This window comes from Dipteris shenzhenensis, chromosome 5 (assembly GCF_047967505.1).
Source record: "Dipteris shenzhenensis isolate YYH24624 ecotype China chromosome 5, Dip_SZ_1.0, whole genome shotgun sequence".
Classification (NCBI taxonomy): Eukaryota; Viridiplantae; Streptophyta; class Polypodiopsida; order Gleicheniales; family Dipteridaceae; genus Dipteris; species Dipteris shenzhenensis.
In genome coordinates, this window is record NC_141600.1 from 58065650 (window position 1) to 58090367 (window position 24718).

General features: G+C 45.2%; 1 protein-coding gene across 1 annotated transcript in view; it reads right to left on the bottom strand.

The window, feature by feature from the left end:
* Nucleotides 1-24718, bottom strand: part of LOC147902241 (uncharacterized) — a 180072-nt gene that overhangs the window by 50844 nt on the left and 104510 nt on the right. The window contains 3 exon segments of the mRNA XM_087374462.1: nt 6908-7146; nt 12980-13171; nt 21209-21308. Coding sequence (XP_087230588.1) covers nt 6908-7146; nt 12980-13171; nt 21209-21308 — 531 coding nt within the window.

The window sequence follows — 24718 nt, forward strand, 5'->3', positions numbered from 1 at the left end:
TTTGTATAGGACAGATTACTAGACTGGAAATTGACTTCCTTACCTCTTGCTACTCATACGCTCTCAATGCATAATTTGACCTCCTCGAAGGTCTACAGATTTCTTCTTCCACCGCCATGGATTGATAAGCATGCCAACACTCTTTGGAATTTGGATAGGCCTCTATCTTGGTGGCAATCACGGCTCATGAAAATCTGGAAAGCCAAATTTCCATTGAAACAGAGGTTTTTCTTTTGGAGATGTATAGTGGGAGCTTTTTCCATTGGGGCGAAATTGGCAGCACGCCGCATTGCTTCCCCATCCTGTCCCCGTTGCTCTCATCACTGTGAAACAGTTCCTCATCTATTATGGTCTTGCCCACACTCTCGCATATTGATCACTCGTATTTCTCATTTGCTGCGGCTTCGGTTTCCCTCGATCAGATTTGGGAAACTTTTCTGGATGTTTGGATGCCTCTCATCTCAGATGTCTCCATTCCTCCTCTTCTTTCACTGGACTCGCTTTTGGGTACTATGGACCATTTGGACTCAGAGACTGCATTCCAGGATGGGTCAACAGTTTCCTCAAGCATATATTTTCTTCAGAATGTCTCTCAAGCAATCCTTATATGACAATTTTGCTGCAAGAAGGGACTTGGATGCTACTAGCCTTGAAGTGTTCTCTATCTGTTTTTGAGTTTTTTACATTGGGCTCTAGTTTGGAGTCTAATGTCAGTGTATGGGAGACTTCCCATCTTGTAAATTTATGAGAATATAGATACACTGTATTTTACCAAAAAAGTATGTTGCATGTAGAACTCGCATGTAGAACTTACATGTAGGAGTTGCATGTAGCACTTGCATGTAGGACTTACATGTAGAACATGCATGTAGGAGTTGCATGTAGGAGTTGCATGTAGAACTTGCATGTAGAACTCGCATGTAGGCGTTGCATGTAGAACTCACATGTTGCATGTAGAAATCGTATGTAGAACTTGCATGTAGAATATGCAAGTTGGATTTCTAAGAGGGATTATTCCTAGCCTTATGCAAGTACAAGCGGAGCTTTGCCGCTACTCTACACACACAAGAGATCATGAATATACTACCAAAAGCACCTAAAGAAATTTTGGCTCAAGCCATCCTCTTTTGGGTACTTCTGCGATGGGAGGGCCTTGAGGGATCCTCATCTATGAATGGGGCATCCAACTATCTCCTCATGCCTGGGAGACTACTACAGGAGTGTATGTCCACACAAATTCCCAGGCTGAAAGAACCTATGGGATCTCCTCCTCTGACTTGAATAGATGGTAGTAAAAGGCTGTGTGGTCATCTCTAGAATCTCCTAAGGGTCCAAGTGGATCTGGCCACTCTCATCATTGCATAGTTATTGGAGCTAGGGCCCTGTCGATTGTGAAAGAGCTGCTTGGTCATCCAATCCCTCTGCTAGAACGAACGTGGCCTAGAGGCGTGGAAAGAGAACTCTACTATGTGGATCTCTATGGCCCAAATTTCAAGGTGCGCTCTCATGCTTGTCCGCAAGCCAATTGGAGGCTAAGTCCTACTTTTTCAATCTCTATGGAAGCCAAGTCTTGTCTCAATGCTCTTTCCTATCACAAAGGAAATGTTGCCTCTATAGTGCCTATGATTGTAACTTCTCGCTACTCCTTGGATCATAGTTGTGCTACCCAGTTGGCCCAACCATCCTAGGGGGCAACTACCAAATCTCTGTTGTGTCCTGTTCTACTCCCTCCAAGGCATCAAGAATATGCACCTCCTTCTGAGGGGATAATTCTCTAAGTACTATTGGGGAATAATTTGACATCTTTGCCCAAGCTAGAATACTATTGCCTCATCTCAGATTTCCTTCTTGTCCTCTTATGGCTACTATCCTGAAACAAAGACTCCCTCCTTTCTCTCGAGAAGAGATTGACACAAAGTCCATCATGTGGAATGATCATATACTTGACGAACATGGCAGACCACTAGGTATCTCCCACTATATATTCTGGTCCTTTTGGGAGAGAGGTCCTACTTCCTATGTTGATTCTTGGAGGATCTTCAAATGTCTTTTGGATGATCGCAGATTGTAGCTAGTAAGCCACCTCAGAGGGAGTGCAAGGAGAATCCAATAGACTTGATGCAACTATACTCTTGAAGTTAGTTCTCTTTGGTGACACGTGACTAAAAGCCTTTTCTAGATCAGGGGTCCCCCTTTAAGTTGTGGGACTACAGTGATCAGATGGAGATTTCTTGGTCTTTGATGTTCACTCTAGGGCAGGCTTTCTAGATTGATGGATGACATTCTTTTGCATATTGCATTTTGACCTGTCAAGGTCATAGGTCATGTGGAACATTGTTTTGTGGAGTTAGGATGGTACTTAGATCCTTGCCTAAGTCACATTCCCTTGGGATCATGAAGACTCTGGATTTATGGAGGTGTGTCCATAAAGTATTTGTAGTGGGACCTTGAGGAGAGTGGGAATGGATTGATGCAAGGCACCAAGAGAAGAGACTCCCCTTATTTCGATACATAGTTGGTAATGCCAGGAGATTCGAGCTTAGCATTAGAGGCTTGAAGCCCACCAGAGCTCCTCCTCGATAAAGTTTTCAGATTTTTTTTTTCAAAAATATTGCTTAATTAAGTATGAATGAAAACCGCAAGAGCAAGCTCTAATGCGGGAGTACATCATGCCATGCATGAGAAAAAACCCAGCTCAAAAAGAGCTAACAAAAATCCAAGGTGAAGGCTGAAAATGCCACCTCAACCATGAAGAATACTCAGAGAAGAAAGGAGATCCTCTCTAAACTCTAAAAAAAGTATCTCTCCTGGCTGTAGCTGCTCTGGAGGATCCCTGCATGCTCGCCTAGATGGCCATCAGTGTGTGTATAGTATCAGTCCATAGAATGGCCATAGATTGGGAAGGGTGAGCCTATGAACCCTCGCCTACGCCAAAGGTTTTTTTGCACAACTGCAAAAATCTGAAAACTATCCCAATAAGAGGCTCTGGAGAGCCTTCAACCTCTACTGCTGAGCTAAAATCTCCGGGCATTTCTGACTGTATACAAAAGAAGGGGATGCTCTTCTCTCGGTGCCCCTCATCAATCCATTCCCACTCCCCTGGGTCCCACTGCAGGAACCTAATAGGGGAACCACCGTATAACCAGAGTCTCCTGTGAATTTCTTCACGAGAGGTGGGTGGAACTCTGCGAAGAGTGTTTCTGAAGCTGCCCCAAGCTTTCAAAATAGCAGCCATGAGAGGGGAAGGGGGAGCTTTGAGATGGGCTGAAGTAAGGATCCATCTGATGTTGTCCATCCAATCTCCCCCATGAGATGAAAAAACCTGCATCGAGGTGTGTTATTGGAACCTGCACGTATCCGGTGGTCATCTCGCTTTGCATGCATGTCAATGTCACCTATGCTGAGTCACCTCCAAAGTATCGTGCGCATCGGATATGATTCGCATGGTCGATCACACATCAAACCATGTTTTTCACATTGAATGTTGCGTGAGAATAAATCTTTCCAGGGCTCCTTTCCAGACATCTCAATCCACGTACTACAAACTTGCAGAGCAAGGCCATACCCTGCAAGTTCGGGTCAATGATATTGAGACCTCCTTCTCCTATGGGGAGAATGAGGGTCTCCCAAGCCAGCCTGGCTACAACATCTGCCATCTAAACCACTCCATAGGAAGTTCCTGATAGATCTCATGAGTTGAGCGATACAACCTCTAGACCTACACCAACAAGAGCAAATGAACTATGCAGTGGCCAATAATACCTGGTTCACAACCACAACTCTAAATGCGAGGTCAATTCTGGCAAAACTCCAAAAGATGAGTTTCCTCCTGATACTCTTCAACACGGGAGCAAACTGTTGTGCTGGAGAGATGCCCACCCCAACCTAGCATCCCTAGATATCTGACGGAAACACCCTCTGAATCTAAGTGAACCCTATGTCGTTCCCCAGTCTGGAGTGTTCTCATCACTAATCCAAAACCATTGGATTTGTTCCAATTAATGTGTGCATCTACCGCAATGCAAAACAGATCCAACGCCGTCCTAAATGAGGTCAGTGTCTATGGAGTGGCATCCAAAAAAACAGCCATATCATCTTCCAACTGATTGTCTAAGAGCTCATCCTCCTACCACAATGGAAGGCTGAGCCCTACAATATCAACTTGAGCTCTAATGTAATAGCTCATAGCTTCAACCACAAATAAGAACAGAAAGGGGGCTAGAGGGCATCCCTGGTAGACTGATCTAGTAATCTCAAACCTGTCCCCCCAGAGTCCACCAATAAGAACCTGGCTGTGGGCTGATCTGTAGAGGGCTGACACCCCTCTGATCCATGCATCTGAGAAACCATGCATCTAAGAAACCAAAGCGAGTAAGTGTGCCCTCCAGAAAGCCCCAGTCTACCCTATCATAAGGGATGCGTCAATTTTACGAGCAAAAACCTATGAGTAGGTTTATCCGAGTGTGTTTTTTAAGAGATTTTAAAAACTGTATGTCTTTAGGAAACATGGTTTTTACACTTTTATTTTCACTAGAACTAGATCCATTTATCATAAAAATATACAAACTAATCACTCATTCATTTTTACATAACATAAATTTTCTTATTCATAGACATCCCTTTGTACCCCTGTTATTACCTAAATAAAGTGTTGAAAAATAATTCCTTTAATAAACATCCCTCATAATCACTCTCAATGTAATAATATTATACATATTTAATTATTTATTAAACGCATTTATATCATATGGCAATATCTTTCTAGTGTTTTTATAGCATAAATAACAAGATATTTATAGACATGTTTCTAAATAAGTTTAAATTACTATAAATAAGTATTAACTTGGGCTTATATATCACTCTCATAAAATACATGTAATATTTAATACTATATATGCAATATTTATAATCCCATAGATGTGCTCAAATGGGATTTTTCAATCAATTTGAGTGGTTGAATGACTATATTTGGACATTGGATGTGAAAGTTATGTCACTTTTAAAAGTGTTGTCCAAGGTAGTTTCGCTAGCGAAACTACCTTGGAACTACCTTGGAAGGCCTACTTCAAAGGGGTTTCTCTGGCGAAACTACCTTGATGGCTTGCTTCAATGAGTTTTCTTTGAAGAAACCCTTTCATGAAGATAGGTTGAGAGAGGTTTTTCAATGTCACCCCCTGTTAAGTAAAAGTTGTAAGAAGGATCATAAGGGAATTTTCATAGAGAAGTGTACTCTACATGTGGGTTTCTTCAAAAGCCATTCCATTATGTTCTCACTATTTCCAAAGATTCATGTAAAGATTTGTGTATAAATAAGCATTGTTATAATACTTTGCATATTTCTAAGACACTGCTATTTTTTTGGATGCCACTCCACAGATACTCACCTCTTTCAGGACAGCCTTGGATTTGTTTTGCATTGCAGCAAGGGCTCACATTAACTGGAACAAATCCAATGGTTTTTGGATTAGTGATGAGGACACTCCAGATTGGGGTGCTGATATTGGATTTACTTGGATTCAGAGGGATGTCTCCATCAGGTATCTTGGATGCCAGGTTGGGGTGGGCATTTCTCCAGCACAGCAGTTTGCTCCCGTGTTGGAGAGCATCAGGAGGAAACTCCTATTTTGGAGTTCGGCCAGACTTGACCTTGCATCCAGAGTGGTGGTTGTGAACCAGGTACTGTTGGCTACAGCCTAGTTTGTTTGTTCTTGTTGGTGCCGATCTACAAGCAGTATCACTTAGCTCAAGAGACCTATTAGGAATTTTTTGTGGAGTGGATTAGACGGCACTTTAGATGTGATAGCCAGGGTGGCTTGGGAGACTCTTATTCTGCCCACAAAGGAAGGGGGTCTCAATATTATTGATCCAGCCTTGCAGTGTAGAGCCTTGCTCGCAGTATGTAGACATGCACACCTTCTCAAAGAGGAGATTGGATGGACAACAGCCCTAGATGGTGGATCTTTACGTCAGCCCATCTCAGATCTCCTACCTCCCCTCTCATGGCTGCCATTCTGAAAGCTTGGGACAGCATTAGAAGTACTCTTCGGAGAGTTCCACCCTCCTCTCGTGAAGAAATTGACAGGAAGCCCGTCATGTGGAATGATTGCATACTAGATGAGCATGGCAGATCACTGGGCATGTCACACTACATGCAGTGGTCCAGATGGGAGTCGGTGGGCCCTGCCTCCACTGTCCACTATGGGTGATTGGAAAGTTTTTCTGGGGGTAGGTTATCTAGATCTATGGATGGTATTCTTATGCATATTGTCATTTAGTCTATCAGGATTATAGGTCATGTAGAATAGTGTTTTTTGGAGTTAGAATGATACCTAGACTCTAGCCCAGGTCACATTCCCTTTGGGTTCATGGAGGCTTTGGCTCTGTGGAGGTGTCCCCATAAAGTATCTGCAATGGGACCTCAAGGAGTGGTAAGGATTGATGCAGGGCACCGAGAGAAGAGCCCCCCCTTCTTTTGATACATAGTTAGTGATGCCAATGGGGTTTAAGCTCAGCCTTAAAGGCTGGAAGCACACTAGAGCTTCTCTCAATGGGAGAATTTCAGATTTTTGCTGATCTGCAGAAATTATTTCGGAAGAGACTCTCGAAATCCCCCAAAGATGAAAAAATCACTCTTTTCTTTCAGATTTCTAGAGGCCATTTGGTTTTATTTTCTCATGCCTCGCATGATGTAATTTCTCCGCTAAGCTTTTCTCTGAGAGGTTCTTTCATGCTTAATCAGAGTCTCTTTTTTTCCCAAAAGAAAATATATCTTATCCATGCAACACAAATTTTTTAAATGAATTTTTACTTTATCATAAAATACATTATATATGTCACAAACTTTGTGATAAAGGATTGTGTTTATGCTGGAACACTCTAGGAAAGCTTAAATTCAGGAAATCTGTACCTTGTTGCCGTTTCCAGACCTTTCTGAGAAAGATCATTTAAGGATTGTGCTAGAATCCTGTACATGCTTGTCTTGGATCCAAAGGAATGACCAACTAACATGAGGCCATGCCTTACAACAATCATCTCATACAGCTCAAGCACTTTTGCTATAAACGTTTTGACTGCAATCAAGCCCATTTTTTTGCAGTTTTCTCGTATAGATATTATAAAAGTATCATAGTCAGGGTCTGGAAGTATCTGCAATAACAATATACAGGGATCAAATGATTGTGTGTGCCTATTAAATTGAAAACATTAAATGTATACACTTGCTACACTAAAAATTTGAGGTATTGACTTTTGATGCTTAGCTAGATAATAAAATGAAAAGCAGCAAACAATTTCATAAAATGCATGAAAATCCTACAACTTAGTACAAAATCTCAAGCATCCAAAGAATAGATTTGCTGTAGTGGTGTTAATATATTTGACTTCTGACTTCTATTATATTCTCTATATAGCAAATCCAGTGGACAGATGAGACAGCAGTGTGAGAGAGGAGGTATGGCATCATATCCTACAGATAATTTTAGATAGGATGTGCCAGATGCTAGATTGCCCACTATCTCTCATGAGGTTATACATGCGTTATGACAGCTTCCACTAATAGATGCCTAGGAGAGCATGGTTTGTCTCCTCTTTCTTCAGGACCTTGTGGGATATCATCAGACCTCACCCTGTGTCTCCTTTCTCAGAGGCCCTTCAGCTGGATCTTTAGGCGAGCCCATGTGTCGTGGTCTTATTAGTACCACCCAAAGGAGGAGACAAGGCAATTCTTAGGAATTGTAGACCCATTACAATTCTTGGGACTTCCTACAAGATCCTGACTAAAACTTCAGTGCCTTGGTTCCCTTCTTTCTAACCACTTCTAAGCCACTCAAGACTGGTTTTGTGTAGGATCGTTGCACCTTGGACAACGTGTTCACTTTTTGGGAGATCACACAATGTCACACCTTGGCTTCCACTTGGATAGACATTGTATGTGCCTTGTTGGCCCTCTAGGCAAGGATGCAGGGGACTTCTAGATGTGCATCAGCTCAAGGAGGTTGTTTCTTAGAGAATGGAGAAGCATTCCTTTCTTCTTTGACTTTGGCACTGCCATGGTGCGGCATTTTCAGCCACACACTTGGTTTCTTTCAGGATTTGCATATGTACAGATATGTCGGTGGTATCTCATCACTTATTTTTCATGCTCAGCATGATGTTTTTTTTTTTTTTTTGTGGGAAGAAATCTTTTATTGCTGTAGAATAATTACATTCATAGTTACTTCAAAAAAACGAAGTAACTACTACTCAACTGAAGATCTCAGTATAAGCTGTATATACATCCTGATCAATCAAACAAGTCTGAAGACAATCATAAAATGATTGTTGCAGAGATCGTTTGAAAAAAAGGAAAAGATGAAAAAAGTGGATCACCAAAGACTCTTTGATTTCTGTCCATCCATAAAGTCCATAGTGTCCAATAGCGCACCCATACAAAAAATAAATCAAAACCCTGTCTCTCTGGATGAAAGCCAAACAACCAGAAAAATCTGCCAAAAGTAACAGTAGGAAATCGTTGTCGAAGCCTTTGTCTGATGAGAGCAATGAGATCAGAAGTGTTTGGACAGGACCAAAAGATATGAAACATTGATTCAGTAGAGTGCTGACATCGGTGACAAACAGCTGAAGCTATATGTCTGTGTGCGAGTAACTGTCCGGATGGAAAATGCCAAGAAGAACTCGCCATAGGAAAAGCTGTTGTCGTAGAGGGACTTTGTAATGCCAAAGGAGACGCAGCCTTTTTCTCCACCACTTCATTGGGCGATCTATATGCCAAACAGTATTTGCTTTGTGGGAAATCCAAGGCGGAGGTAATAACACTTTATACAGTGATGACACTGTGATATGTGAGAGCTTCAGAGGACGGGCATATAAGGAAGGAGAGCATGATGTATTTATGCCTTGAGTGCTTTATTATTGGTGCTTCTCTCATACTTAATAGAAATCTACTTCATGAAAGCAAAAAATCGTTTCTCCAGTAGGAAAGAAGGAGATCTATCTCATCCTCATCTTCTAGAGCAGAGTGTTTTGGTGAGCGCTCCAGCTACTATGAATTAGAAACCTTAGGAGGGGTGCAGTGGTAGGGAAACTCTTCATGTGGAAAAATATAAAGAAACCTGATAGAGAGAGATAAGAGACATGGAATCTAGCTAGGAACGGAATGGAAATATGGAAAGCATAATGAAAGGCAGGATGGAAAGGAAAGAAAGTACAAGTGCAAGGTAATAACTAAAATACTCACAATGTATTGATAGCTTGATGTTGACTGTTGTAATAGACAATAGACAAGTACAACACTATATAGTATGACACTAGACTCTAGAAAGTCACAATGTCTATGGGATATCTCACAATATGACACATGGCACGTCTAGGATTCACTAGACTATAAAACACCACCTAGACCACCTAGAACACACATTTTTTTTTTTTTTCCATGAAAAAGACTTCTATTAAGTAAGAACAAAAACCCGCGAGAGCAAGCTCAAAGTGGAATACATCATGAAATCATGAGGATAATAAAAAACCCCTCAGAGTGAGGTGGAAAGAAACCAAGGATGAGGCTGAAAGTGCCATCTCAACCCTGTAGTAGATTCAGAGAAGAAAGGAGAATCCTTCCATTCCCTGAAGAAAGAAGCCCTCCTAGCTGAGGCTGCACGGGAGTCCCCCTGCATACCCGTCCATACGGCCATCAGAGTGTGTACGATGTCTGTCCAGATACTAGCCAATGTGTGCGAGGGATGAACCTGAGTACCCTCCATAGCCTCTGTGCATCTGGCTCTCCAGATATGCCAGGCTGCTATGCTCGCTATAATCTCCCAAGAGGTATCCATAGAGGCATGTACAGCTGTAAAGGGACGGTGTGGAACCACATCCAACGAGCAGAACTCAACCCGATGACGTCGAACCGAAATGTCCCGAGAGGAGTCAAGTCCCTCATAGAAAACCTGAGGTCCTGTAAGAGAAAGCCAAGCCACCGAGCCCCAAGTCATAAAGAGTGGGGAATGGGCAAAGTGACTGAAGATCCTGGCTATCCCCATCCAAATCAATCTCGCCTGCCTGCAATCCCATAAGCAATGCTGAATAGACTCCGAAGCAGAAAGGCAACGAGGGCAAGTAGGATCGGCTCCGAATCTGGACCTCCAAAGGTTCACTGCAATCTCTCCATGAATAGAAAGCCAAAAGAAGATAGTGATCTTTCTATTCCTGTGGGATTTCCAGAGCCTCCTCCAGAAGTACCTCTGCTGATCCGCAGTAATACCAAAAGTCTCCCAATGAGGAACTCTGGAGGGTCTCCAGCCTCTACTACTGAGCTGAAATCTCCTGGCATTACTGAAGAACACACATTTTTGACTCACTTTGGCTTCATATTCCAACACCCTCCCATGAAAGCAAGGTGACAGACTACTGGAATAGAACCAATAACATAACATGACAATGACGGTCATCAAAACTGTGCATGCCGATCTAGAACTAGACATGGCTCCCACACAATCTCAAAGGCAAGTTAGCATGGCTCAGAGGCTAGTGAGCATAACATAGAAACCTCATCTAGCATGGCTCAAAGGCTCATCATGCATGGATGCATGATCAAGTTAGAGGTCTAGGAGACCAATGCACCAACATCTTGGAACTCTCAACCACAGGCCTGATAAACAAATAGACCTATCAATGCCAATACATGGCTCCCACAATACATCCCCCCTTGGCTTCATAACAGGACATGCTAGGAAGCCACACACCAAAATAGGAAAACCAATACATCTTTTTAGGAGGACTATCCAAGGCATAGGACCTTTAGACTCAATGACAACCAAACACTCAGTTACATATCATTTTAGGGAGACTACTACCCAGGGCAGAGGATCCCAAAATACATCAAGCTGTAGGAATAATAAAAATAGATCTCTTAGGAGTAAGAGATGTCCTCCAAGTGGCCACTGCATATGTGTGCACATCCCTGCGAGTCGATGATGATGTTGATGAAGCACTAGGCATGGATGCCCCAAAATATGTGTCCGGTGAAGTCCATGGGGTAGCTACATGGAGCGGTCATGGCATGACTCTCAAAATAGAAGATGGAGAGTCACCAAAAAGTCGATGTAGAGGCTGAAGGTGCCACAAGGACTAGTAGAGTCACTCAATATGCAAGCCTAGCACCACGGGCAATCAGAGAAGTAATCAGAGAAGCCGGGAAGTAACCGTACCTCACATCAAGATCATTTTTCTTTATCTTCTTACTGCAAATTAGTGTGGAGTCTACACACCGTTATAGAAGGCGGATGAGGTGTGCAATGTGGCAGCTCGAATGGTGAGAAGATAGAGCTTCGTGGGCAACAGGAGAAGCGTGAGCAGCAGGAGCAGCAGCGTGGGCAGCTAGAACCAGCATGGGCAGCTAGATGGTGGCAGAGAGGATAGCTACGTGGGCAGCAAGAGAAGCTTCGTGGACAGCTATAGCTTAGCTTCGTGGGCACCAATTGGAGCAGCAAAAGATGGAGGTGGAGATGAAGATAGTGACAGTAGGTTGGAACCTATCATCCTGTGAACTCAAGAACAAAATCCACGCGCTGGAAGAATTTTTGTCACTTTTTGAAGGAGCTATATCTTGTCATAGAAAACTCGGATTGCAATGATGTAAAAACAAAAATTGTAGTACTTAAGGTCCTCTACAACTTTCTTGAAGACACAAAGTCGTGATTCTGCTTCTAGATCCAGATAGAAGCATCACATCGTCCGTAGGTCACAGAGAGAGCAACAGAAACAGCAGCACTCCAGGACGTCTTCGTAGCTGAAGGAAGGAGAAGAGCTCACTAAGGAAAGAGAAGAGAGGTGGGGAAGGGCTAGGAAGGAAGGCTATGATACCATATGAAGAGACATGGAATCTAGCTAGGAACGGAATGGAAATATGGAAAGCATAATGAAAGGTAGAATGGAAAGGAAAGAAAGTACAAGTGCAAGGCAATAACCAAAATACTCACAATGTATTGATAGCTTGATGTTGACTGTTGTAAAAGACAATAGACAAGTACAACACTATATAGTGTGACACCAGACTCTAGGAAGTCTATGGGATATCTCCCAATATGACACGTGCCACGTCTAGGACTCACTAGACTATAAAACACCACCTAGACCACCTAGAACACACATTTTTGACTCACTTTGGCTTCATATTCCAACAGGATCATTGCACCTTGGACAACGTGTTCACTTTTTGGGAGATCACACAATGGCCACACACATCCACCTTGCTCACACCTTGGCTTCCACTTGGATAGACATTATATGTGCCTTGTTGGCCCTCTAGGCAAGGATGCAGGGGACTTCTAGATGTGCATCAGCTCAAGGAGGTTGTTTCTTAGAGAATGGAGAAGCATTCCTTTCTTCTTTGACTTTGGCACTGCCATGGTGCGGCACTTTCAGCCACACACTTGGTTTCTTTCAGGATTTGCATATGTACAGATATGTCGGTGGTATCTCGTCACTTATTTTTCATGCTGAGCATGATGTATTTATGCCTTGAGTGCTTTATTATTGGTGCTTCTCTCATACTTAATAGAAATCTACTTCATGAAAGCAAAAAATTGTTTCTCCAGTAGGGAAGAAGGAGATCTATCTCATCCTCATCTTCTAGAGCAGAGTGTTTTGGTGAGCGCTCCAGCTACTAAGAATTAGAAACCTTAGGGGGGGTGCAGTGGTAGGGAAACTCTTCATGTGGAAAAATATAAAGAAACCTGATAGAGAGAGATACGAGTAGCAGATAAGCATACAAGTGAGTAGAAGAACAAAACCACAAACTTTTCAAGCACTTAGAAAAACTTTCTTTTTTATACATGTAAATATACTTTCATTTTCAATGAGCGTAACGAAGGTCTAAGGAAATTTTGTGGCAGTCCATAATGGTAAGCTCTTTTGGGAAGTAAAGTTATTCTTATTTTTATGAGCATAAATGAAAGGAAATAGGACTGTATATTTTGTTACACACCACTCCAGGAAACAGGTCAGACATAATTCCTTCAAAGAGCGGTATATCATGTGAAAGAAACTTTGGAAGATTCACGTCCCTAATTGCCCTCAACACTAGAACTGCTTCATCTTGATCCTGATATTTCCGCTTCAAGTTACCTGCTGCTCTTAGTACGGCTATGACTGCCCTCATTCCATAGTCATAGTGGTCCTGCAAGAGAAGCACAAAACATAATCCATTAGATGATTAACATGAGACGAGGCAGCCACAATTGTCTATATCCTGTGATTTTTCTTATGTTAAAGATTAATTTATTTGGTAAATACGTATGGAGAATACAAAAATATTCCCTGTGGAAATGTAGTTTTGAATGCATATTTGCCTATCATGGATCTGATTTTTATTAAAGATTGAGAATGTGCCCCTTGTCACACATCCAACATCGCCCCCTGTCAATATGCGTGTGTTGTACTTCTATTGGTCAGCAGACCTCGGTCATGACACGTCATACCATTGTCACACCCCTTGGTCATACCTAGGTCACACCTTGTTCACATCTTATTCACTAGAGCAACATGTTAAGGGTGATCAGACCTTGGTCACACCTGGGTCACATCTTGGTCACTAGTGCATAAATTTGCAGCAAATTGCAGCAATGCTCATTGATCTGGACCAACAAGATCCCCGGTGGTCAGATCGGGACTCCAAAGAAGAAGTACAAAGTAGAGAGCATGTGAAAGAGGAAAATATAAAGGACAAAAAGAGAATATATGACAAAAAATGCTTCTACCACCATGAACAAATCTCGTCTACATATCATGAATAAGATCTAGAAGTATGGGATGCAACTGCAGGCTGATTTCTTTCGCCAGGATTTAATAGCAAGAGCCCAATAAAGTGATAGGTCTCCACTGTGACACTATATTTTTGTGCCCCCCTTTTGTTTGTTTTTTTTCAAGAAAAGTACTTCATTAAGTATGAATAAAAACCGTAGAGCAAGCTCAAGTACGGGAGTACATCATGTCAAGCATGAGAAAAAACAGCTCAAAATGACCAAACAAAAATCCCAAGTGGCGGCTGAAAATGCCACCTCATCCTTGAAGGAGAGTCAGAGAAGAAAGGACAATCCTTCCAAACTCTAAGAAAAGCAACCCTCCTAGCAGTAGCAGTCCTAGAGGTTCCCTGTATGTTTGCCCAAATGGCCATCAAAGTGTGTATAGTATCTATCCAAATATTGGCCATAGTCTGAGAAGGGAGTCCTCCAAAGCCTCTGTACATCTGGCTCTCCAAATATGCCATGCAGTGATACTAGCCAGAATTCCCAAGATGTGTCTACAAAAGCGTGGGGAGCTCTGCATGGAGTAAACGGACCATCCCGGAGGGAGCACTCCACAAGATGTCATCGAACAAAGAAAGCTGTGTCCGTGTCATTGTGTCCGTGTCATGTCCCTTGAAAAAAGCCTGTGGACCAGTGAGTGACAACCAAGCAACTGATCCCCAGGTCATGAAGAAGGGTGCTCTATGAAAAGTGCGAAGTATCCTAGCAACACCCTTCCAAACCATCCTCACCTGAGTGCACTCCCAAAGGCAGTGCTGCACTGACTCGACTGCTGAGTGGCATCGAGGATAAGTACGGTCAGCCCCAAACCTGGATCTCCACAGGTTCACTGCAATCCCTCCATGAATCGAGATGAATAACGTGACTTTCCTATTCCTGAGGGATTTCCAAAGTCTCCTCCAAAAGTTTTTCTGCATCTCTGCAGAAATCTGAAAAGTATCCCAATGAGGAGCTCTAGAGGGCCTCCAGCCTCTACAACTGTGAGCTGGAATCTCTTGGCATTTTTGACCGTGTAACGAAAGAAGGGAATGCTCTTCTCTCGGTGCCCTGCAACTGTCCACTCCCATTCCCCTGGATCCCACTGCAAGGATCTAATAGGGGAACCTCCATACAACCAAAGCCTCCAAGATCCAATAGCTAGGAGAACAGGGTCTGGATCTAGATACCACTGTGAGTCTCTACCCATCTCCATGTATCCTGCAATCCTGACAGGCTGAAAAGGAGCCTCCAAAAGTATGTCCTCAGAAGATCTATGGAGTTTCTGCCTCTTGCATGAACCTGAAAGACAAGGGTATCCTCATGTGCATCCCGCAAGGCTATAACCTACAGAGGGATACCTGTCCTCAAAAAAGCCCCCAACCAGGTGGACTCAGAAATAGGCAAATGATCTGTATCCATCGACTCCACTGGTATGGCTGCATCTATCTGCTGCATCCTGGCTGCAGTTCCTCTGAGGTGACTAACTGAACGAGCTCTCTGATCCTCTAGAAGCATTCTGAAAGCTTTCCAAGCACCCACCGTGGATGCAGGTCCCAACTCCTAGACCACTACATATAATGTAACATGCCCAGTGATCTGCCATGCTCATCTAGTATGCAATCATTCCACATGACTGACTGCCTATCAATTTCTTCACAAGAGGAGGATGGAACTCTCCGAATAGTACTTTTGAAGCTGTCCCAAGCTTTCAGAATGGCAGCCATGAGAGGGGAAGTAGGAGATCTGAGACGGGCCGACGTAAAAATCCATCTAGAGCTGTCCATCCAATCTCCTCCTTGAGAAGGTGTGCATGTTTGTATACTGCATAAGAAAAAATCCTTCCAAGGCTCCTGACCAAGCATCAAACCTCTGACCACCATCTTGCTAAGCAAGGCTCTACACTGCAAGTCTGGATCAATAATATTGAGACCCCCTTCCTCAGTGGGAAGAATGAGAGTCTCCCAAGCCACCCTAGCTATCACATCTGAAGTGCTGTGTAATCCACTCCACAAAAAATTCATGAGAGGTCTCTTGACCTGAGTGATATTGCTTGCAGATCGGCACCAGCAAGCAAACAAAAATTCGTGAGAGGTCTCTTTGAGGGGCCCTAGCCCTCCTATATAAATCCCCTCCCACTCCCCCTCATTCCTCATCACCTACATTGACAACCTTGCACCAAGCAAGCGTGCTAGGAAGAGAGGAGAGTGCTCAGTCCTGTTGTGACAACAATCCTTTGCTGTCTTCTCTACTCATCTCAAAGCTTTTGTCAGCCCGCATCTTGTGGAAGAATATATCTGGGTTTTGGTTTCTATCTCTCTCTATCTCTTTTGAGCAAGGTCTTGTGTATGAGTCTAATCATCAACATAGTCTACTGAGTGTTATATGAGCTGCGATTGGAGTGAGAGGTGTGAGAGATTCTATCCTCTACTTTCCAACAAAGCACCTCCACTCTCTTGGTACAGACACGTTCAATTATCTAGAAGTCGCTTAGTGACACTTCATGTCTCACCCGAGGTACCGCTTACTAATGGTGTATTTGCCATGGGACTTCTATTATCAGTGTACTAGTCATTGTTTTTATGTATTGGTATATGGTTTGTATCCACCAACAAGAGGAAAAAAACCATGCCATGGGACTTCTATTATCAGTGGTGGTGGTGGTGGTGGTGAACCACCCCAAAAGCAAGGTCAAGTTTGGCTAAGTTCAAAAAAAGAAGCTTACTCCTTATCCTCTCCAACACAGGAGCCAATTGTGAAGGAAAGATGCCCACACCAACCTGGCAGCCCAAGTATGTGACAAAAACACCCCTCTCAATCCAAATAAAACCAAAATCATACCCCCATGCTCAAGTGTCTTCGTCACTAATCCAAAAGGCATTGGATTTGTTCCAATTCATGTGTCCACCTACTGCAATACAAAACAAATCCAAGGCTGTTCTGAAAGACGCGAGGTTCTGTGTAGTGGCATCCAAAAAGAAAGCAGTATCATCAACCATCTCACTATCCAAGAGATCCTCAAGGGGTAGTCTCAGCATAATAATGTCCGTGTGGGATCTTAAAAATCTTGTCATTGCTTCAGCCACAAATAGGTACAAGAAGGGGCACAAGGGCATCCCTGCCAAACTGATTTGGAAGTATGAAACCTCTCTCCCCTTTCTCCTTTTGATAAGTGCGTGGTTGTGGGCTGATCTATGTAAGGAAGAAACCCCTCTAATCCATGCATCTGAAAATCCAAAGCATGTAAAGGTACCTTCCAAAAACCCCACTCTACTATGTCATATGCCTCTTTAAAATCCAAGAGTAGAATAGCAAGACACTGACCACTTTGTATAGCCCAACTTTTTTTTTTTTTTTCCAAAAAAGAGACTTCTATTAAGTAAGAAAGAAACCCGCTAGAACAAGCTCTGTGTGGAAATACACCATGCTAAGCATGTAATAAAAAACATCTCAGAGGAATGAGGTAGAAAGAAACCAAGGCTGAGGCTGAAAATGCCATCTCAACCCTGTAGAAGTCTTAGCAAAGAAGGGAGAGTCTCTCCAATCTCTGAGAAAAGTAACTCTCCTGGAGGAGGCTGCTCGAGATGCATGCATGGTCGCCCAAATGGCCATCATAGTGTGTATCGTATCTGTCCAAGTACTGGCCAAGATCTGAGAAGGGTGAACCTGAGAACCCTCCACAGCCTCAGTGCATCTGGCTCTCCAAATGTGCCATGCTACAATGCTAGCTAGGATCTCCCATGGAGAGTCGTCGACCGAGGAGTGAGCAGCCCTGAAAAGAGTGGCTGGAACATCCTCTACAGAGCACGACTCCACAAGGTGTCGTCGAATGTGAAGAGCCCAAGAGGAATCAAGTCTCTCAAAAAATACCTGGGACCTTGAAAGAGTAAGCCTAGCCACTGATCCCTAGGTCATATAGAAAGGTAGGCGAACAAAAGTGCTGAAAAGTCTTGCAATCCCCTTCCTGTAAAATATCCTCCGTGAGGCTCTCCTTTGCATAAAAAGAATCCGGAATCCTGACACTGGCAGAGCGTCCTCTCCGATGAGGCTCAAGAATCTGCAACACCACTGGAAAATGATCTGAGGTGGAAACCCCAGTAGAAATGCATACAGATCCTCCTCTGTCAAGTGCCCAATCGTCTACATAAAATCTGTCAATCCATGCATGAATGGGCATGTACAGGAGTGACTATGGCATAATATGAAAGGCATCATCCAACCAAGTGTCCCTGCCACTGAACTGAAAGAGGAAGGCATCCCAGGCTGCCCTCTCCAAAGAATGAATTCCACCCTGTCTGCCTCCCTTTTTGTCTGAAGGCAACTCAACCATGTTGAAGTCACCACCAATGATCCAAGAATCTGCAATGGGGGCCCAAGAGAGTAACTCCTTCCAAAAGGAGATCCGCTCCCCTCTGTTGTTGGGAGCATAAAGATTGAGAAGACCAATCTTACGCCCTCCAATCAAAATAATGATTTAAGCAAGTCTGGCCGAGGAGTGCAAAGAAGACATGCACTCGTGGAAGATGGAGGAGAAGGACCTGCCAGGCCTCTATCAACAGAACTGGAGCTGGGGGTTGAGGAGGCCTATGGCTCGGGTGAAGAGGAATCAGGAGCCCTCATCTGCGTCTGCACTTTCTCGGTTGTCCTTACTATGGCAGGAACAGTCTGCGGGAAAGAAGTACCTATAGCCCCCTCGTGATCAGAAACCAAGGGGGTCAGAAACCAAAGTGACTGGGGCTGGTGGATCTAAAGACCCCTCCTGATGTGAAACTGTAGTGTATGGGGCTGCAGCAACATCCACCTCTGGAGTCTAGAAGGCGTCTATCTGAACATGATCAAAAGTCTCCTCCTGAGGTAAGGGAGCCGCTGTGATAGCTCTCCATCGTGGTACTAGGTGTGCTGCGGGCATTGGGCGTCCTGCTGCCCCTGGTGGTCCTGGGGTGCACGAAGCAGGGCGCCCTGTTGCTCTTGGTGGTCCTGGAGTGCATGGTACAGGGTGCTGGGGAGGTGCAGTCATGGTAGTACGTGAAGAAGCCGCACCAGAAGACCTCATGGGTCTTTTTCTCTTCCTTGAGCAGTCTCTAGCAAAATGCCCAAGGGTCCTGCAAATCCTACATTGGTCCTGTCTACCTGAAATCTCGACTCTCTGTCGAAAGAGAGAGCCGTCTGGACGTTGAAGCATAATGTGGTCGTCTGAGATGTTAGGGTTAGAGACAATGACCCTAACACGAGGCACCCCGTCTGCACTGACTGCCTCTGTCGAGGAAGAAGGCATGCCAGGAAGGAAGGGGATCTCAGTGACCACTCCAAATGTGGCTCCGATAGTGGCAAGCAGTCGATGGTAGACCTGAGGAAGACCAGGAAATCTAATGAACAGTGATGTAACCTGCCTTTCCTCCCGGATCGAAGCCCAAGGTGTACGGTAAAAGAAAGATCCTCCTTGAACCCAAAGCCAGGGGATTAGCTTTGAGAACAAGGGCTGTGGACTCGTGGGAGTCAAAAACCACTTGGAAGAATCCACGTCCCAAAAGTCGAATATCCCTGAGGTGTGGGGCGAGGTCTCCAAGTAACGCTGCCAGCATCCAATCTTTGGCCTGTGATCTGGAAGGGTGAGACCCAAAGATGCGGGCAAAAAGTGATGTGGAGCCCTCTAATTCCACATCTTTCTTGAGCTGCTGCAACTCGTCTTTTGAAAAAATGACGGTTCTCGCGGCCGGTGGAGGTGGACGGAGATTGGCTGAATGGGGATCCATTCGCCAATCGATGTGAAAAGGCCGATTCCAATACTGAACCGTCCGTGAAACTATTGCCCAGGACGCCCTGAACGCGGGCGTAGGAAGAAGGAGGAGGAGAGGATAGACTGAAGGGGGAGACGGAGGTAGGCTGAGGGGGAGGTGTGGGGAGCTGAGTTAGGAAGGAAGGGGGCGGGGAGGGAGAGGGAGGAGGTTTTTTTTTTTTTTGGGGGGGGGGTCTCCTTGGGGGGGAGAGCAGCGGGGGGGGGAGAGGGAGGGGGAGGGAGGGTGCGGGGGAGGAGAAGGGGGCAGGGGGGCTGGCGGGGGAGAGGGAGGGCGGAGGAGAAGGGGGCAGCGGGGAGGGGGGAGGGGGAGAGCAGCGGGGGGGGCGGGGGGGGAGAAGGGGGCGGGGGGGCTGGTGGGGGAGAGGGAGGGCGAAGGAGAAGGGGGCAGCGGGAAGGGGGGGGGAGGGGGGGGGAGAGGGATGACGGGGGAGGAGAAGGGTCGGGGGGGCTGACGGGTGGGGGAGAGGTAGGGCGAGGAGGGAGAGGTAGGGGCAGCAGGGAGGGAGACATAGGGGGCAGCAGGGGGGGAGAGGGAGGGCGGGGAGGAGGAAGGGGAGAGGGAGGGTGTGGGAGGAGGGAGAGGGGGCTGGCGAGAGGGGAGGGAGAGGAGGAGCAGCGAGGGGGGGAGAGGGGGGGCAGCGAGGGTGAGGGAGAGGGAGAGGGGGCTGGCTGAGAGAGGGAGAGGGGGGGGCAGTAGCTCACTGGGAGGAGCAGCAGCTCATCTCAGCTGTGGCTGGAAGATGTCCCATATCGTATAGCCCAATTTGAAGCTTTCCAAAAGGAAAATATATTATAAAAAATGCTTCTGCCATGCACGAACCCATCTACTTATCATGAATCTGGGAGAATGTGCTGCAAACAAAGACTGGACTTTCGTCACCATCTGTGTGTGGGTACTGTTGTATTGTGTATCTACATTGTGTATCTACAGTGCTTCATGAATGATTTCCTGTTAGCCTTTCCCTTCCCATGCATTTGTTTTCCTCTTTAGAGCTGCAAGTCTGAGCTTGAGCTTGAGCTCACGGATCTCCTGCTGTAAGTAATAAATATATTCTTGTGGGTCTATCATGCTTACCATTCTCTTTTGTTGTAGATAATTCTTTGCATATGGGGAAGGCGCCTTTACAAACATGGGGGGGGTGAAGGGAGGGCTGCGATGCTTATAAAAGGTTCCCAACAAAGTGAAGGGTCACTGAAATTTCTGCAACCTCCCCTTGGGATAAGATGAAGGAGACCCTTGGTAAGTAATTAGGCATGGTACTAGAGTCCCAGACGCCCTGCAAGGTTGAGGTAATATGGTCCCCAATCATGTCCCAAAAAGCAATAAAAAAAGAAGGTGTCAAATCATCTAAGCCCATGCATCTGCCCTTGTGAAGGGCAAGAAGTTATTAGGGTATAGGATTTTGGCATTTTGTTCCTCTTGCATAGTATCATATGAAATGATATTTTAAACCATCTCCTTGGTTTTAGATGGATGCTTCTCATGAGATAGAAATAAGGCTGTTTTGGCTCTCCCAACTCCTCACGTAGTTCTTCGTGTTCCAGTTGATATCTCTTTATTTTTAATTTTGTTATGTATGTATGTATATATATGATATATTCACCTTGATTTGTAAGTGAACAAAAAGGTATGTACCTGTGATGACAACTGCTCACTGCAAAGGCGATATGTTGCAACAAGTTTCCTTGCCATATCTCTAGCTTGTCCATATCCAAAGGAGTAAAGAGTGATTTCACTGTAAAAAATGTTTTGCTAAATTTTAGGCCATGTTTAAGACATCTCACATTTTTAAGGTCATGGAAGTAAATTTGCATATTCACTAACTTTGATAAAGATTATAATGAGAAATGTAATGTCATCGTTGCACTCCCCACCATCACCTCCCTCCCTCTTGCTACTACTGCTCTCTCCCTACCTCCTTGTAGACTCTTTCCTCCCTCCCTGCTGCTGCTCCATCTCCACCTCACTTTCTAGACTCTTTGCTGCTGCTCCGTCTCCGCCTCACTTTCCACTCTTTGCTACCCCTTTCCTTGCTCCTCGCCTCCTCTTGTATTCCCCCTACCTCACTGTTACAATAGAAACAACCCTGACCACATGACGACAGGCGTTGACCACATGACGACAGGCATTGACCACATGTCGACAGGTGTTGACCACATGACGACACGTGTTGACCATGTGTCAACACAGGTCTACCACACGACACGAGGAGTAGATCACACAGGTTCATTCAAGAGTACTATCCAAGCCAACCATGCGTCAACACATGTCAACCACAGGTCAACCAGGACTATCATGCCCAAGGCGATCTCATCAAGAGCTGCGCACATGGAGAGTGAGCTTAGCACATGGAGCAGTCAGGAGTATTTACAGTTACACAGTGGTTCAGTGGTTCAGTGGTGCGGTGATCCAGCTCATGTGCACATGGAGAATTTACACCATCCTGACTAGAAGAGGCTGGTGAGTCAGGGAGTCAGGAGGTCGCCGTAGCCATCAAGAGAGTCAGCAGCACAACGGCTATCCTCAACAGCTAAGGAGATAAGAGGATGACCAATGGGACGAGAGGGGGAGATTCTCAGCGGATAAGGGACCCTCCAAGGCGGGGATGAGGATGGAGGCAAAGGTGGAGAGGGGGGAGAGAGATTCGGCAGGGGGCATTTAGCGTTCGGAAGAAAGGAGAGTGTGAGGAGAGATAGAGGCTGGAGCTACGAGCTCCCCAAGGAGAGAGTGTGGAGAGACTTGTGTGTACCCTATGTCTACTATGGGAATAGACATGTGTATTCTTGTGACTTGCGACTTGTGACTTGGAGACACTGGTCCAGTGATATGTACTTTGGCCATCTTGGTCACTTTCTCAATCTTCTTGTCTCTTTCCAATATGGGGATTGTTCACTAGTGTATGACGAGATTTTCTTATTCTGCTTATGTTGTGGAGTTCTCAAGTGATTGTCATTTAGCATAGTGCACTCGTACGTCGTCGTTCACTGAAGTATAGCATACGGCACTCGCACACCTTTGCACGGTGCACTCTCCGCGATCCATTACATTAGAGCATTGCAACACTCATGCTTCTCACGCCAGCGGCCTTTGGCCTCCGGTAACACCTCCGGAAGGATAGGAACCCCTCCCCTCAAACACTCACATTTGTGCCCCCCTTCCTTACCTTCCTTAGACTTGACTCCTCTTGGGCTCTTCACATCCGATGACACCTTGTGGAGTTGTGCTTTCTAGAGGATGTTCCGGCCTCTCTCTTCAGGGCTGCTCATTCATCGGTTGACTCTCCATGGGAGGTCTTAGCTAGCATCGCAGCATGGCACATTTGGAGAGTCAAATGCACTGAGGCTTTGGAGGGTTCTCAGGTTCACCCTTCTCAGATCTTGGCCAGTACTTGGACAGATACGGTACACACTCTGATGGCCATTTGGGCGACCATCATCTCAAGCAATCTCCTCCAGGAGAGTTACTTTTCTCAGAGATTGGAGAGACTCTCCCTTCTTTGCTGAGACTTCTACAGGGTTGAGTTGGCATTTCAGCCCCAGCCTTGGTTTCTTTCTACCTCATTCCTCTGAGGTGTTTTTATTACATGCCTGGCATGTTGTATCACCGCACAAAACTTGCTCTTGCGAGTTTCTTTCTTACTTAATAGAAGTCTCTTTTTCGCCAAAAAAAAAAATCATCCTCACCTGTCTGCAATCCTATAAGCAATGCTGAATCCTCTCCAAAGCAGAGAGGCAACGAGGGAAAGTAGGGTCGGCTTTGAATCTAGATCTCCAAAGGTTCACTGCAATCCCACCATGGATAGAAAGCCAAAAGAAAAGAGTGATCTTTCTATTCTTGTGGGATTTCCAGAGTCTCCTCCAGAAGCACCTCTGCAAATCCACAGTGATATCAAGTGCCTCCCAATGAGGAACACTGGAAGGTCTCCAACCTCTGCTACCGAGCTGGAATCTCCTGGCATTACTAACCGTGTAGCAAAAGAAGGGGATGCTCTTCTCTCGATGCCCTGCATCAATCCACTCCCACTCTCCAGGATCCCACTGCAAATACCTAATGGGAACTCCCCCGTAGAGCCAAAGTTTCCAAGATCCAGTGGAGAGAAGCTGGGGGTCTGGGTCAAGGAACCACTCTGAATCTAATCCCTGTACCAAGAGACCTACAAACCTGATAGGCTGAAAGGCAGACTCAAGCAAGATGTCCTCTCTGGACCTGCTGAACAATCTGCGACCATCATGCACATTAAAAACCAAGGCATCCCCATGTGCATCTCAAAAGGCCAAAACCTAAAGAGGAACACCCCCTCTCGTAAAAGAATCTGCCCAAGTGGAGCAAGTGAGATATCATCTGTGTCTACCCAATCCACTGGAAGGGCTGCCTCAATCTGCAAGATCCTCCCTACACTCCCTCTGAGATGTCTTGCCAACTGAGATTTAGTCTCCTCTGGAAGCCTTACGGAAAGCTTTCCATGACCCCAGAGATGAGGCAGGTCCCCTCTCCCATTTGGACCACTGCATGTAGAGTGAAGAACCAAGTGGTCTGCCAAGATCATCCAATATACTATCATTCCACATGACCGGTTTCCTATCAATCTCTCCACAAGAGGAAGGGGGAATCCTCCGAAGAGTGCTCTTGAAGCTCGCCCATGCTTTAAGGATGGCAACCATGAGAGGGGACGAAGGAGACCTAAGGTGTGCTGCGAGTGTCAGGTTGTTTAGAGGGGGCTGAGGAGGAGCTGTAGAAGGTAAAGTGCTGGGAGAACTGAGGGCCTAGAGGCCCCCTATTTATAGGGCTTTTGGGGCTGGTTGGCTGGTCCCTTGGCCCCATAAAGGCATCCCTAGTCCCCATAAATGACAGCCCTAGGCCCCATAAATGCCAAACATATTTCAAGCTCTTTTAGTGTAGAACATAATTTCTACTCATGTCATATTGTTAACTTCATCCATCTTATACTGACCATCCAGTCTCCTCCTGAAGAAGGTGTGCACGTCTGTATGCTGCTAATAAAAAATGCCTTCCACGGCTCCTGCCCTTGCATAAGTCCCCGCACCACCATCTTGCAGAGTAAAGCTCTGCACTGTAAATCTCGATCAATAATATTGAGACCCCCTTCCTGTGTAGGGAGGATGAGGGTCTCCCAAGACACCCTAG